The sequence below is a fragment of the Lagenorhynchus albirostris genome, chromosome 5, assembly GCF_949774975.1.
Source record: "Lagenorhynchus albirostris chromosome 5, mLagAlb1.1, whole genome shotgun sequence".
In the NCBI taxonomy this organism is placed as follows: Eukaryota; Metazoa; Chordata; class Mammalia; order Artiodactyla; family Delphinidae; genus Lagenorhynchus; species Lagenorhynchus albirostris.
The window spans coordinates 139,980,057-139,996,858 of record NC_083099.1 but is presented as its reverse complement, the minus strand read 5'-3'; the positions used below and the strand labels follow the sequence as shown (position 1 = coordinate 139,996,858).

The 16,802-nt window shown below is 41.9% G+C and overlaps 1 protein-coding gene across 1 annotated transcript in view; it reads right to left on the bottom strand.

The window, feature by feature from the left end:
• Nucleotides 1–16,802, bottom strand: part of IGSF5 (immunoglobulin superfamily member 5) — a 39,488-nt gene that overhangs the window by 15,351 nt on the left and 7,335 nt on the right. Inside the window, exons 3-4 of the mRNA XM_060149460.1 lie at nucleotides 11,468–11,767; nucleotides 312–449 (exon numbers count right to left, since the gene is read on the bottom strand). Coding sequence (XP_060005443.1) covers nucleotides 312–449; nucleotides 11,468–11,767 — 438 coding nt within the window. The remainder of the gene's footprint in view (nucleotides 1–311; nucleotides 450–11,467; nucleotides 11,768–16,802) is intronic.

The following is a 16,802-nucleotide window of genomic DNA, read 5'->3' as shown; positions in this document are numbered from 1 at the left end:
AGAGCCTTATATCCTTGCCAGTAAACACAAAACTCAAATAGTCAGTGTCTTTGATGAGAAAGGCACTGCCTCTTCACCTTCTCAAAGTGTGAAGATCTGTCTTCCTTGGGCGGTTGACTCAGGCCCCAGAGGAATGTCTTCCTTCCTTGAGAAAGTCCTTTCCCTCTCTATGAATGGCATGCATTTCCTTTCAAGGACTCTAAAAGCCAATATATCTTTTGAAAGAGCTGATGAGCTAATGAACTGCAAATGCTTGTACCAAAAGTTCAAAAATATATGTAAATCTGTACGAACAACAACAAAAAAGTTACCTTCTTTCTCTCTCCTGGAGACACAGCAGCAGAATATTATAATCAGAACAATGATCAGGATCAAAAGCAATGACAATGATACTGCAAGTAGAACTATGGCCCAGGCAGGCAATGTTGTACCTGGTTTATCAATACTGTCTATAAGGTAGAAAGGAGAAAAATATATATTTTAGTGATGCTTGCCACTGTCAAGGGTATGTAATCACTGATTCTGCCACACTATAAATTAGATTATGTTTTCCAACCATGTTGTAACTATTCAATCTGCTACAGCCAGATGTCAAAGGCCAAGTTCCCTTCAGTGTGCTTAAATATTCAATGCTCTACAGTATTTTTCATTACAGTGTTTACTGCTGCCAATAAATACCAGCCTAGTAACACAGTCCAAGCATTCTCTGGTTAACTCCTCTAAAATTCCTGAGAGGTGAATAAGCAGGGCTGGGCCACAGCTCCCTGAGGTTGGAACAGTGGTTTCCATGCTCTGACATCCTTTACTTATTCAAGAAATGCTTATTGACTGGATATAAGCCCAGGAGTGGGATTGCTGAATCAAAACTCTAATTTGAAGAGATACATGCACGCTTATGTTCATAGCAGCACTATTTACAATAGCCAAGACGTGGAAGCAACCTAAATGTCCATCAACAGATGAATGGATAAAGAAGATGTGGTACATATACACAATGGAATATTACTCAGCCATTAAAAAGAATGAAATAATGCCATTTGCAGCAACAAGGATCAACCTAGAGATTATCATACTAAGTGAAGTAAGTCAGACAGAGAAAGACAAATATCATATGATATCACTTATATGTGGAATCTAAAAGAATGAAACAAATGAACTTATTTACAAAACGGAAACAGACTCACAGACTTAGAAAACAAACTTATGGTTACCGAAAGGAAAGGGGATGGAGGAGAGATAAACTGGAGTTTGGGATTAGCAGATACAAACCATTACGTACAGAATGGTAAAGAGCAAGGTCCTACTGTATAGCACAGGGAACTATATATTCAATATCCTGTCATAAACTGTAATGGAAAAGAATATAAAAAAGAATATATGTATAACCGAATCACTGTGCTGTACCGCAGAAATTAACACAACATTGTAGATCAACTATACTTCAATAAAATAATTTCTTTTAAAAAAAGAAGTATTTATTGAGCAGCTACTGGACAAGACTGGAAGGATGACCTTGGTTCTCATTTCCATGTCCCCACCCATGGAGAGTCAAAGCCCAGAGGAAATCAGAACAAACTGAGAAAGAGTCACTCCCAAAGGAACCTAGTGCAAGTCTCCACCCCAGTGCTACCCACACCTCACCTGCAATTCGCTTCTCTTCTAGTAATTGCCCCTCACATGGCTCTCTGGGAGCCACCTTCCTTAGTGTCGACTTTGCCTTCTTGTTCTATCCAGTAGTCATGGAGGTGGGAGAGAGGAAGGATCAGGTGGGGCAAGGCAAGCAGAAAAACAAAGGAGCCAGGATATCGCTTGCTGCTTGTTTTGTTCAAATCTGTACAGAGATTAACGGACATATAACTGAAACTCTCATCTACTCTCACCTGTTTCAAGCTACGGCTCGTCACCAACTTATTTTTAGGAATGGAAACGACTGTGACACTTTTGAAGTTCCTTTCATTTTATTTACACTAATGTGTCTAGTGGTACTTTAACAATGTAAAGGGTTTTTTCCCCCAGAAAGTAATTGCAATGATGTGTTTTACAAGTTGTTGATAGCAAAGACATTTTCCTTAAAAAGAGTTTTGCCGTACACTACTTTAAATAGGGTGCTGAAATAGTGATTGTGCAAAATACATTGTACTAATTAAGCAAGCTAGAAGTACTAAGAAAATTTGTGATTATTATGTTAATTTCTGGACCAAATAAAAAAGTGCAGTCAAAAAAAACGGGGAGGGAGAGCTGGGAAGAGAAGGAAAGAGAGAAGAAAGCCATTTTGATTTTTCATAGCCATGTCCTAGCTGTAACTTTCTACTACACATCATATGGTTGTCTAGATTCAAATTTAATTTAATTTAAATTATATACAATTAAATACTCAGCACCAGTCAGAGTGGCCACATTTCAAGGGCTCAGTTGCCACAGGTGTAGAACCTCACCTTCATCAGGGAGTCCTGTGGGACCACGCCGCCTAGGCATGGGCTGTGGGAACTGCACGCGTGTTCCAGACAGCCCTCATCCAGCATTTCACTTCTCCTACTGAACCACGTTGAAGTCAAACCACATGTACGTTGGTCAGCTTAAATGTGAATTGCTATTCAAGAAAGTCTGTCACTCTACCCTGAGTGCGTGGGTAGCACCTCAGTGTAAATTTGTGCTATTTTATTAGATGCTAGTCATTAGAAAAGTATTAAAACATCAGACTTCCTATGAAGGAAGATAGGGTTTGCTTTTAAATCAACAGCATTCCTGCACTTTGGAACTAGAGATATAGCTGGAAAATGTCTCTTGGATGTTCTTACTTAGAGTTTTCTTTGAAATCATAGTTTCAAAGTTACATTCTCAGAATAAGTTGCAGGAATGGTTAGAGATGATCACTAATGTTCTGGTGTCGACATCTGGTTGCTGATTCATGGGCGAGCTAGGATCCCACTGCAGAGTAATCCACAGGCTTATCTCAAAGCAAGTGCTAAGAGCCAGGGAACTCTGTGTTTTGAAGAACTATGTAATATAAAAAGATATTTGTCTTTTGCCCTTTGTGTAAGGCTTGTCTGCATTACCTACAATGGTTTTTACATTTCCTTCTTTTTTTTAACATCTCACATTCGACGCCATCTTAAATGTCTACGAAATTGACCACTCTCAGGTCCATTCTTCTTACATTTCTGCTCCTATGTAAATTAGACTTAGTCCCCACAAGGACTGTGTCTTATTTTCCTTATACTCCAAGCACCTGGCACATACTGGACACCTTGAACAAATGAATTGATAGATGGATGGATAGATGGATGGATGGACAGATAAAAGAGGCTGAATTTCCTTCTGACTCTACATGGAGAAATCTGTACACCAGGCAGTCAGCTGCCTCTGAGCCAGACCTAGGACTCACCTTTCTCCCATATTAAAATGCTAAGACAAGAATTACAGGACTTTAGAAAAGTCAGAACTAATGCCATCTATCTCCGCATCAGTCACCATTTTTCTGAGATGAGCTGGGACTGGTAGAGATAAGAAAAGAGTTACCCTCCAAAAAAAATGAAGGGGGAAGGAACAGGATTATACCCTTCCCATGTCCCATACATGCAACTTTAAAACAAGCCAGTCCTTAAATTGGGAGACTGGGATTAACATATCACACTCCTGTATATAAAATAAAGAACAAGAACTTACTGTATAGCACAGGGAACTATACTCAATATTTTGTAATAATCTACACGGGAAAAGGATCTGAAAAAGAATATATATATACATATATATGTATATATATAACTGAATCACTTTGCTGTACAACTGAAAGTAACACAACATGGTAAATCAACTCTACTTCAATTTTTAAAAATAAAAATAAAATAAAATAAGGTGTATGGTCCAAAAACAACAAAACAAGCCAGACCCTTCACATCCAGAGAGGAATATGGCTCATCCCCTCGCTCCACAGAAAACAGAATCCCAAGCATCTCCTGGAATGTTTATTGTGCACACGGATTCAGAGCCCACCTCCCGTGATGCTGAGTCAGGGGTCTGGAATTGGTACCCCAGGGGATTCTGATGCAGGTGGTTGGCGACCCACACTTTGAGGATCCCCAAATGCAGCCAAAATGTAAGCACCGCCCAAGCAACCTGCCACCTTACAGGGCACCCCTATATTCTCCCTCTCTCTGATGTGATGATAAAATTATTAAGCCCAGAACTGCATTTAGGATGTTCACAATCAGACCACTCTATGGAAGCTTCCTGACTGACAGAGCCCTTTGGGCTTTGCGTCAGTGGAACCAATCAAATCTCACGGCCACCGTGTCCCTGTGTGCCCTTTGGCCTTGGGCTCACTCATCGGTAACCATTCTCACCCCACCAGGCTGTTCAGAGACTCGAGAGATGGGGGTCAACGTGCAGAACGCTGTGAAGTCCAGCACACGTGTTCAGGATGGCCGTGGTCATTTTAATGCGGTCTGTTGAACTCTTTTACACACTGAAGTTTGCAAATCATAGGAGCTTTCATAGTAAAAGGGAGCCAGCTGGGGTTAAACATTAAGGTCTGGCTCAAGAGCCAAGAGACAGGCTTGAAATTCTTACTGGAAAAAGTCAACACACCGTTGACCTCCTCAGACCCTCTCTGTCAGGGGTGTTTCCTCCCTGCTGGAGAAAGCGCTCAGCATGCCAGCTTCTGCCATCTGAGCCTTGGCATAACAACTTTCCTCTGATCTTGCACAGAGGCAGCCAGCGATCCCCAGGGAGGGCCTGTTTAAAGGACGGGAGGCCACCTCTCTGGGGTTGGGGACAGAATCAAGAAAGAGAGCGGGTGATGTTGTGCCCCGCCTGCCTCTCGTGTCCCTTAATTCAACCACCAAGTTCAATGAAGTGATGCCTGCACTCGCCTAAAAGCCCCAGGCTCTCAGCAAAATGGCAGCCACAGGGCTCATTCTTTGCTTGGGTGGGGGGGGGGGCGTGTCAAATCTCCCACGGAGCTTCCTACCTAAGAAAGACTTAAACCCTCTACTCCAGGGGAGCCCAGAGAAAAGTGCGGGGTGTGCACTGTGAAGAGATGTAATTTAGGATTGGAGCTACACAGAAGAACCTTCCTTACTTTAATAATAACTTTTAATTTATCATAGAGTACTTACATATATGTACACACACGCATATATATCATGGGTACTTTTGTTTAGCATGAGGCTAATTTTTAAATGAGCACCTTTACAGTGGGTTGAAAGAAAAAGAAACAATAGTCATATATTGATAAAGCAAAAATCGTGATGGTGGACAGAAAACAGAACCTTGGAATGATCTCATCCATGACCCAACCCCTTTGTCATGCAGATAAGACACTCAGGATATGGACTCGATAAAAGGGTCAAGGGCACTCAGAGCAGGAAAGCCCCAGGGGCTCTCACTCATGTCTTTCTATTCTGCCATGTTGGGCTCCAATCTGGAAGAATCCTTCTGGGGAAGTTACAGCCCACGTCTTAAAGGAAACAGGGAATCTAGGTGGACACCAAGCCTTACTGAAGGGTGTGGGTGTGATGGTTCAAGGTGAATGGCAGATTTGCAGGTGAGGATAGGTATACTATACCTGAGAACCCACAAATAGTGACTAAGGAAGGTTATCTCCAGGGTCAACACAGCTCGCCTTCCTCCCTACGTTCCTTCACACACTACATGCACGTAAGGGCTGCATGACTGGATTTACTGTGTGGTTTTAATCTCAGCTCCGAGATTGTCTTTCTCCCATCTGTGAAGACAAGGAAAATACTATTTCCCAGATGCTCTCACAGGAATGCTCAGAGTTTTAAAAGGGCACATAGAATTTCTCAAAACCAACTGGATGACTACAAAGTGTCACCACCAGCATGGGCAAAGCATGCTCCTGACTAGAAGGGACACAGGAGATCTCTGAATCCATAAAATAAATGATAACCATCGCACACTCTCCTGTCCTGTGGGCTCTGGGACAGGGACTGTCCTAAGTGCTCTCGGTGTTTTAACCCACTTACTTCTCACAATAACAACTACCCTATAAGGTAGGGATTATTACTATCTCAGTTTCCCAGATGAGAAAACTGAGGCACAGAGAGGTTTTCACTTGCGTAAAGTCACACTGCAAGTAAGTAGGCAAGCTGGGGGTTCAGGCCAGGCTGTCTGGTGTCCAAGACTGTGAATAGTAGCACCTGATGAGGCTGGGTCAGGAGGTGGGGCCTTGGAGAGTTTCCATTCAGTAACCCCTAATCCTGACTGCTCAGTAATTTGGGAGCTTTTCTTTATTTTATTTTTATTTTATTTTATTTTATTTTTTTGCGGTACGCGGGCCTCTCCCTGTTGCGGCCTCTCCCGTTGCAGAGCACAGGCTCCGGACGCACAGGCTCAGCGGCCATGGCTCACGGGCCCAGCCGCTCCGCGGCATGTGGGATCTTCCCGGACCGGGGCACGACCCCGTGTCCCCTGCATCGGCAGGCGGACTCTCAACCACTGCGCCACCAGGGAAGCCCTGGGAGCTTTTTTTTTAAATGCCAATTCCCAGACTCCACACAGACCACGTAAGTCAGAACCTCTGAGGCGGGGCCTGAGAATCAGCAAACGTGTTAAAGCGCCCTTGACAGGCAGCCAAGGAGAGGGAACGTCTGCCCTCTGCTCCTCCCCACCTCGTTTTACGGGCAAGAAAACTGAGTCCCGAAGGCCAGTGACTCGCCCAACATCACACAGCTAGTGCCAGAGTTCCCGCCAGGACGGTCACTCCCACCACTCTTGTCTGCTCTCGAAATGACCACATCCCACAAAACTCAGATCGTACCAGGAATCACCACAGTCTACAAGGTGCTCACGTGTCCGAAAAATATGGCTTCACTTTCACAGTTCACAGCCTACACACTTGTAAGCATGTAGAGAAAACAATCCAGACGACCAGACAGAGGACTGAGGGACCTTAGCTCATGGTAGGCATGATGGGGGCCTTCACCTTCTAGCTGTATGTACGTCTGGGATGCTTCAAGTCTGTATTACCTCTATAATGGAGAAAATAGAATTTTTTTAAAACATTAGCCTGCGACCTTTCAATATGCTTTTCTTTAAAGAATCAATGTGTGTAATACAACCTTTTGGCTTGAACTCACTAGACTTCCTAAGCTGCCAGTATTATTCTTCTTTCAGGGACTTGAAAGGATTATTCCGGACATGAACACAAATTCCTTGCACTTTCAGGAATGAGTGGCAGGACTGATGCTTTTGTCTGACTCCTGAAGAAGCTTGAACAAGCACAGCCTCGTGCATCTCCAGCTCTTTGTAAACATGGCTTTGCTTCTACAAGCCAGCTCTCCCAGCCAAGGCAGGAAGGAGGCTTTCAGATACTAAAACCTGCATAAAACACACAACAGGCAGCCAGCCACCAGCTGCTCTGGATCTTGATGAATAATTTAGAAACAAATTACCCTTCTCCAAATGAGTCCAATAAAGTCAGACTCATTGCAACACACCCCTAAGGCTCTCCTCTGTGAAACTGTCGTGACTCCAGCTACCATAATTAAGGCCACTCACTTCACTGGTCCCAGGCTAAGAAGAATTCAGCTGAATCAAACCCCATCACGGGAAACTGAATGTCCCTTGCCCTTCCCCTAAAAAGAGAAGCTTTGCAGGCAAGCTAATAACCAAATCCATTTCTGTGAGGCATCGTCATAGACCAGAGCTCTTCGCTGCATTATTACCTTGTTAAGGTGTGTGGTTTAAACAAATCCATTCCATTTGGTGCCAATGGAACTTTTTTCAATCTTCCCTTTCAAAGCCTGGACCATACTTTGTCATATTTAAATTGCTTTAAAGCAATCTGGGTTGGCTCCTTGGAGAGCTGGCTGATTCCAGGCTGGAACAGGGGAAAGGTGAAGACAGTTCGGAACATCTTACTGAGCCAAGTGGAAGGAGATGTGGGGATATATGTACACATATAGCGGATTCACTTTGTTATACAACAGCAACTAACACACCATTGTAAAGCCATTATGCTCCAATAAAGGTGCTAAAAAAAGAACTAAGAGGGACACATCGGAAGTACAGCAGAGCCAGCTGGAAGGGATTCCCACTGGCCGAATCTGGAGGAATCTGAGCGTCACAATGAGTAACGATGGAAATCAATCATAATGTATTGGATAAAAACGCGTCCATATTAAAACTGAAAAAATTTTTTGAAAAAATAAGAAAAGAAGAAAAGAAATGCCTCTTCTTTACAGAACAATGCCAAACTAATAAATATAGAAAAATGATGGAACAAGAAAAATCTCTCTTTTACAACCACTATAGAAATAAGGGATTCAGGCAATGACTTATCCATGAATGCAAATGTTATTATGTGATAGACAGTCAAGAAACAAGATAATCACACAGTACTTGTAGATCAGATATTAATTATAAAGGCCAAAAAGGCACCTTTACAATGGAGAAATCTGGGGGACCCCACCTTACCCAAATGATCAAACTTATTACCAATAATAGAGAAAATTGGCATCACATGCCCACATGACATTACCCATGTCTTGCCAAAAATATTTAACCTCAGTCAAAGTATGTTGGGAAAATTCAGACAAATCCATATTGAAGAGTATCTTGCAAAAATGGTCTGGATCCTTCAAAGATGTTTATATCGGGAAAGACAAAAAGTGGGGGAACCGCTGGACGTTAAAGGAGACAGAAGAAGATCTGACAGCCAAAGGCAATGCATGGCCTTTAACTAGATACTGGTTTGGGGGAAAAAAATCTAGAAAGGACAGTAGGGGAAATTTGAATATGGACTGAATACTGTATAATAGTATTGTATCAATGTTAAATTTCCTGACTGCCAACTACATTGGGGCTATGTAGAATGGCCTTGTTCTTATGATACACATGCTGGGGTATTTAGGGGTAAAATGTCATAAAATCTCCAACTAAATCTCAAATGGTAAAGAAAGGAAGAAAGGAAGGAAGGAAGGAAGGAAGGGAGGAAGGAAGAAGGAAAGAAAGAAAGAAATTTTAAAAGGAGTGAGGGAAGGATGGAGGAAGGAAGGAAGGAAGGAAAGAAAGGAGGGAGAGAGGAAGGGAAAGAAAAGCTAAGAGAGAAGCAAACATGGGAAAATGTTAACATCTGTTGTATCTAAGTGAAGATACATTGGTATTCATTGTACTATTCTTTTTTTTTTCTTTTTTTTTCATTGTACTATTCTTGCACCAACTTTTCTAAAGGTTTTTTAATTGTCCAAAATAATAAGAAAGCAAGCTAGGTTTGAATTCTAGCTTCATCTTCATATACAGTCTTGGTAGGAAATCAGCTAAAATCCTTTGAATTTAATAAGCTGAAATAAGTTAACCTCGACTTAAAACCGAAGAAAACACAGATTTCTGTGTCCTTTACCCTCAAAGACACTGATATTCACCAGAACCAGGTCAAAGCTCTGGCAGGCTGAGTCCCCATTCCTAATGGCAGCAACCCGCGGGAGCCTGTACAGCTGCTCCGTGTCGATGGGGATGCTGTTTGGTTCCCAGCAGGCCCCTGCACTCTGTCTTCTACCTGACATGTGGATTCACTCATGCTTTAATTTCTGTTGTCTGCCTGGTCTCTGGAGACATCTGAGTTGGAGACAAGGGCCAGACATCAGGAGTGCAAGCTTGTGATGGTACTGCCGTGGGGATCAATCCCTGCAGTGCAAAGCTCAGGATGACTGGCGCTAACCACAGCTTAGGCTCTAAATGGCTTTTTACAGGTTCACAGAGGCATCATCTGTTATGCGGTGAATTGTCTGTCCCCAAAATTCATTTGTTAAAATACTAACTCCTAGTGCCTCAGAAGGTGACCTTATTTGGAAACAGGGTTGTTGCAGACGGAATTTAGTTCAGATGAGGTCATAGGGTGGCCCCTGATCCAATATGACTGGGGTCCTTATTCAAAAAAAGGAAATATGGACACGAGCCACCCACACAGGGAGAACATCATGTGAAGATGAAGGCGGAGATCAGGTGATGCAGGGTCTACAAGCCAAGGGACACCAAAGATTGCCAGCCAACCACCAGAAGCTGGGGGAGAGGCTTGGAACAGATGGGTCTTCAGAAGGAACCAACACTGCCCACACCTTGATCTTGGACTCTTCGCCTGCACAGCTGTGAGAGAAACCATGTCTGTTGTTTACGTCCCCAGTCTGAGGTTACAGCAGCCCCAGGACACTCACAAGCCCTCCAGGGCTGCCCCCAGGGTGGGGCAGAGGGGACGGGTGGGCAGATTCTGAAGACACACTGGCGAGGCCACCCGTGCCACCGACTATCAACGTGGGCAAGTTCCAAACACTGTGTCTCTGTCGCCTCATCTTTACATCAGGAATAACCACCGCATCCACTCATAAGAACGTTGTGTAATTTGGTTAACATTTGAGAACTGCTTAAAACAGCGTCTTTAAAGAGTAGATATACGTACATGTATAACTGGTTCACTTTGCTGTACAGCAGAAACTAACACAACATTTTAAATCAAGTATACTCCAATAAAACTTTTTTAAAAAATAAAGTGAAACACTGATTTTGGGGGGAAAAAACACATCTTTACTTACTAAGAGCTATGTAGTACTGTTTTTTTATTTTTATTATTGTTATTATCAATCTTGCTATGGCTGTAACTTTATTCCAAACTTTGGAAGATCTAAGTAGAAGTGTTTTCATAGTGGGAAGAGTTTTGGACCAAGGGAGAAGTTCCTCCTGGCTTTGGGATCCCTTTTTTGCCATCAGCATAAGACCTGGAATGGAGTGTAGTCCTTCTCTGGGCCTCCCTTCCTTTCCTCTTTTGTAAAATAAAGGCATGAAACTCAGCCCCCGCCCCTGTGCTTTCTAGTTGGCCCAGGTGGCCTTAGGGGTCAAGCAGGTTCAGAGGCCCCATGATGGTTTGGTCAGTTTGGTGTTTCCCAAGGACCCTGTAACAGATTTTCTTCAGGATCTAAACTTTAAACTTATGTCATTTTGTGAAGTTAAAAAAAAAAAAGAAAAAAAAACATAGACCTGGTACTTTGAGATACACTGTGGATTTGGTGGGTAAAAAATTGAGCTCTCCTAATCCCACTAAGATTGGAAGGAATCCTTGAGAACGTGCATGACCTCCTCAGATACTGAAAGAGCTCACTTCCTTGGCCCAGGGGATGGGATCAGACAGGAACAATGAGTGAAACCTAGAGAAAAACATTGAATTCAAGTATTTACATTTGAACTTGATGCTATTTTTATAAGTAGTTGTCAAGATTCTCAATGGTTTCCATATGTAAGTAGAAAAGAGAGAAGCACTTGAAGACGGAGTTTTAAAAGTGAAATTACAAGGTCATGAAGCTGACACAAGTCATTTGTCTCCATTACCATCCCCACCTGAGATCAAGATCACCGTGCGATTCTCCTGGGCATCACTGATTAAGCAGCACAACATACAAAATGTAAAGCATGCAATAATAATCCACTTTGTATAAAGCAAAAAGTCTTCACTTACCCAAGGGAGGCTGAACCACAGTAAGATTTACAGTTACAGACTCGTGGACATGCAGCCGCTTCATCTCAGCCACACACGTCACAGTGCCATTGCCCTGCGGCGTCAGAGCCAGAACGCTCACTGCACTTTGAAGGTCCTCAGGCTCCCGGACGGAGTAATAGCTCGAATGGCTCACCGGAACCCCAATCTCCCAGGAAAGACGTGGGAGTGGGGTCCAGCCCAATGCGCGGCAAGTCACATTACAAGGCTTATCCTCCATGACTACTAGACTGCCTTCAGGAATGAACAACCGCCCCATAACTAAAGAAGAAAAGAGAAATGTTTGGAAGGAATGATCATGCTTCTCGGTGATAGATGTCTTTAAAATTTTCCTTCAGATCACATTGCATGAGCGCTACCTTCCCGAGCACAAGTTGACTGTGTCTGTATCTGGAAACCTTAACTCAGGTTTGATCTGTGTATTTAACTTATACCTGTCAGGTTCACAGAAGAAGGGGAGGTGGCTCATGAGAAAACATAGATTCCAGAGAAAATGAATAGATAAAAATCAGGATCCAAGGGAATATAAATTACATGGGAAAGAGAGGGCGGATGTGCCCACCATGGAGGGCTGCACAACGTCTGCAGTGGAGTTGCAAACTTGCCCTGGGCTGCCCTAGGAGCCAAAGCAAAACGGGAAACAACCTTTACATTCTTTTCATCGTAAGGAGAACACATCTCAAAGTTTCATGGGAAGCAAGTCTCTCCTGGCCTTTGGTCAGTCAGATTCATTTTATTTTTGAGTCACATTTTTAAGGACAATTTCCTATGACATTGCCTTAAAATATTTTTCTAGGTACAAATTAAATAAAAATCTAATCTAATTATAGAAATAACTACCTTAAATTCTGTATCAGAATATATTACTTAGATCAATTATTTTAAAGTTTTAGTAAAGACACGCTTGCATGTGCCAGGGCTCACGCTGTAAATGACCCATCTGAAAATAGCACTTGTATTGCTAATGTTACTAAAATAACCTGAGGATGGGCCCCGGTAAAAACACAGCGTTAGCGAACTACATAGACAGTGAAACATTCAGATTAAAATATGCTGAAACTCCCTGCCATGTAATATAATGGAAAGAACACTGGACTAAGAATCAAAAGATCTGTTCTCGATATCGGCTTTCCCACAAACTTGCCATCACCGTGGGTAAGTCACTGAAATGTTCAGGCTCTCTGTTTACTACCTGGTGAACAAGATGATTTAACAAGATCAGTGGTTTTCAAAATTTTGGTTTCAGTAACTTTTATACTCTTAAACACCACTGAGGACTCCAAAGACCTTTGATTTACGTGGGTTCTATCAATATTTTCCATATCTGAAATAAGAATTAAATATTTGCTTATTTTTTTTCAAACATTTGTTTTAAAATAACATGAATAACCTATTACCTGTTAATATGGATTAACATATTTTTATGAAAACTATCTTTATTTTTAACCCCAAATAAATTAGATGACATGTGTCCTATTCATGCAAATCTCTTTAACATCTGGCCGGACTCTCATATCTGCTTCTGCCTTCATTCTGTTGCGATATATTGCCTTCTTTGGAGTATATGAAGAAAATCTGACTTCACACGGATATATGGTTGGAATGGTTAGGAAGCTTTTCAGATAATCATGGATATTCTTTGATACTACTGATACACCAAAACTTGACAAGCAGTGGTTGCCTAACGGTTAGTTACACTGTGGAAACTGAAACCGTATTAAGGCACTTTCATGCCGTTACATTAGAATCCACTGCTCCAGATGGCATTTTGAATGGATCTTTCACCCTTGCACGATTTTGTATCATTATACATCAGTCATCTGGAAAATGCCGGTCCACTGAGTTACGCAGACCTTCCCAATGTACAGTGGGAAAATCCCCGTACACTCATGACAGTGAGTGAGAAAGGCAACTAAAATCTTAGTATTACCATGGAAACAGTCATGACCACAGAGACCACCCTGAAAGAATCTAGGGGTTGCCTGGGAGTTTCCAGACTAGACTGAGCTGGATCAGCTCTGAAAGCTCTTCTTACTCTGAAATGTTAATTTCCAGTTACTCCTTTCTTGAATAATGTCTTGGAGCAAGTAAAGCACCTTAGCTATTTCAAGGATTACTGTAAACGCAGCAGTGAGAAGGGAACAGATTTGTCCCTTCAGACTACAGGATCTTGTGTTTATTCTTTTTAGTTCATTCATTGTTTCATTGATGGAGAGGTTTAAGATGACAGAAACTGGCGGTAGGGGGCTGGTATTGCTTCAGTTAGTAACAGTTGATCTTGAACTCAAGGCTTAGTGGCCTTCAAAACACAAGAGATCTAGAGTTTGGTGTGTGATTAATTGGTGTATGGGCAAAAATACAGCAATCTGAAGCATTTCCTTTTTCAGTATTTGTGATCCACCTTTCCCACTGGCATTCACAGAGGTCATCCAGTGGCATGACAAGCACTTTACACAGGGTGATGGCTAGAATATTCATGTAGATTTTGGATGACTCAACATGGAGTTATATAAGTTCTCTTTCTTTTTCTTGTGGATATACGGGAAGGAAAAAACCAAACTTTAGAAAATTCACTTTCAAAATAAACTGGATGCTTCCTCTTTTTTCATGGTTCTTTTCCCTTGAAGAGACCCTGTTGCTCAGAGAACTTCTGTTTCTCTAAGAGCAAAGTGCCATTCAGCCCAGTGCAACCAGGGTAAACGGATGGAGTTCTGTCTCGATCTATGGGTTCCTTCCACGTGACCTTGAGGAAGACTTTAACTTCCCTAGATTCTTGTTCTTCCATCTGTGTTAAAACCAAAAGCTACAGTAGTTACCAACATTTAAAAATGCATGTTGGGGGGGCTTCCCTGGTGGCGCAGTGGTTGAGAATCTGCCCGCCAATGCAGGGGACACGGGTTCGAGCCCTGGTCTGGGAAGATCCCACATGCCGCGGAGCAACTAGGCCCGTGAGCCACAACTACTGAGCCTGCGCGTCTGGAGCCTGTGCTCCGCAACAACAGAGGCCCGTGCACCGCGATGAAGAGTGTCCCCCGCTTGCTGCAACCAGAGAAAGCCCTCAGACAGAAACGAGCACCCAACACAGCCCAAAATTAATTAATTAATTAATTATTTTAAACTGCATGTTAGGGGTATTCAGACAACTTCATAGTTGCATCTTGGGAAAGATGCTATAAAACCACATGGATTTATGAATCTGATATGCCATAAGCATAGCAATAATAAGTCATGCCTTTAACCCCGTTTCCTTGATCCAGGGGTGCCCTCCTCCTCTCTTGCTTCCCCACTTTGCCTGTTATCTACAGACCTTCAAGGCACATCTCATATGGCACCTGCTCTGTGGAGTCATCCTAGAAGCCTTCATTAAGTCTCTCATCTCCCTTCCCAATTTGAACCTTACCTTGTCTCCCTCTCTTTGCACTTGCCAGCATCTACATTGCACCACTGTTATTCATGCACTTGCATTATCTACTCTTCTTGTAAGATTCTTGAGAGCAGGACTGTGTCTTATTGCATTCACCTTGAGTGCCCCTTAAATGCCTAACACAATGGCATGCTCCTACTGGGAATGCAACAGATAACAGCAAATGACTTTATGGGCATTGCTATGAACCAGGTGCTGTTCTAAAGTCTTTATATAGACCTACTCATTTGATCCCACAAATGCCCTATGATGAGCAAACTAGGACACAAGGTCATTAAGTAACATGTCCAAGGTCACACAGTTAGTCAGTGATAAAGCTGGAACTTGAACCTGGCAGTCAGGCTCCCACCCCTGTGCTATTTACCACTAGACCTCTCTGCCCCACCAGCTTCATTTGCAGTAACTTGAAACAGACAGGGCTTTGGAGTCTTCAAACCATCCCTAGTCATTTTTCCATCCGATCCTCATAGTAAACCTGTGATGTGGGCAGGGGAGCCTTATCCTCACTTTAAAGATAAAGAAATTGAGCCATTTCAGGAGTCACCAAGGTAGGTAACTGATGAAAACAAAACCAGAACTCATATCTTTGGTTCCTTGTCCTGTGTTCTTTCCTTTATACCACAAATTATTAGAATAATAATTTGGTCATGCAAACTAAGCCAATAATCCAGGTAGCTTCACAGGATCACTTATTTAGAGAATATCATTGTGCCCCTAATTAAACCACACAAAATTAAAGACACATAAAAGTAAAGATACAACAATTTGACTAAATTAAAAAATGCAAGTAGAAATAAGTAGACATGTAACTCCACTGAACATTATCAAATTTGATTTGATAGCAATATGAATATAGACCAAATCATTGGAAATTTCTCCTAAACAAACTAATAAACAGGCATAAGAAAAAATTTCAAAGACACAATGTAGTCTGTTAAAAGAAATGCTGCTATAGAAATCAGGAACTCTAAAAGCTCCAATGCATCTACAAATAGTACATAATTACATTTTTAAGGAATGCAAAATGATTAAACTTTGATAAAGATGTTCTGAATCCTTGTATCCTTTTTTTTCACTAAGTAGCATAATCTTCAGCACCTGAAAATTACCTTTGATCCCACAACAGCCCTATGATGAAAATGAATAAATGATAAAAGGAAAAATAAGTTATCCATTATTATAAATTTTGTTTACTCTTTTATTTTCTCTAAAAGACTTGGTAGGGCTTAGTGAACACACACCTTTGATTATAAGAACCACTGTGGGCAGGAAGAGTAATAGATTAGGAAAATTCAGCTGGAAAGAGGAAAAAGTTAAAGCATGATCCAAAGTTGATAAATGATGTCAGGCAAAAAAATAGAGTCAAGTATATGAAAAGCTAGAAAAAGGGCAATGATCGTCAACTCTCTCTCTAAATCAAAGACAAGTGACTGCAACTGGTCCCAGAATTCCGGGATGTACTTCCAGAAAAGTTATTAGTACTGAAATTGGTCAGATGAAAAAGTGATAAAAGCTGTCTTTAATAGTCTTAATAAGAAAAAAAGTAAAGGAAAGGGAAAGGAAGGAAACGGAAGAGGAAAGGGAGAGAAGCAGAAAGAAAGAAAGTAGAAAGACAGTCAGTGAGGATGGGAGGAGAGAAATAAACACCTAAAAACAACAAACACTAGTCAGTTCAGAATAGCTCTAAGCATACCAGCTGAAGGCAAGTCCACATGTGAAAGAAGGAAGGAAGGCCATAAGAAGGGAGAGGGGGAGGGAGCATGGTGTTAAGTAACAAAATATCCATCAGTTCAGAATAATTCTAAGCATAGCACCAACTGAAGTTTGACCCTATATGTCCCCATATACGACATGAACTTCAGAAGGTCCCTT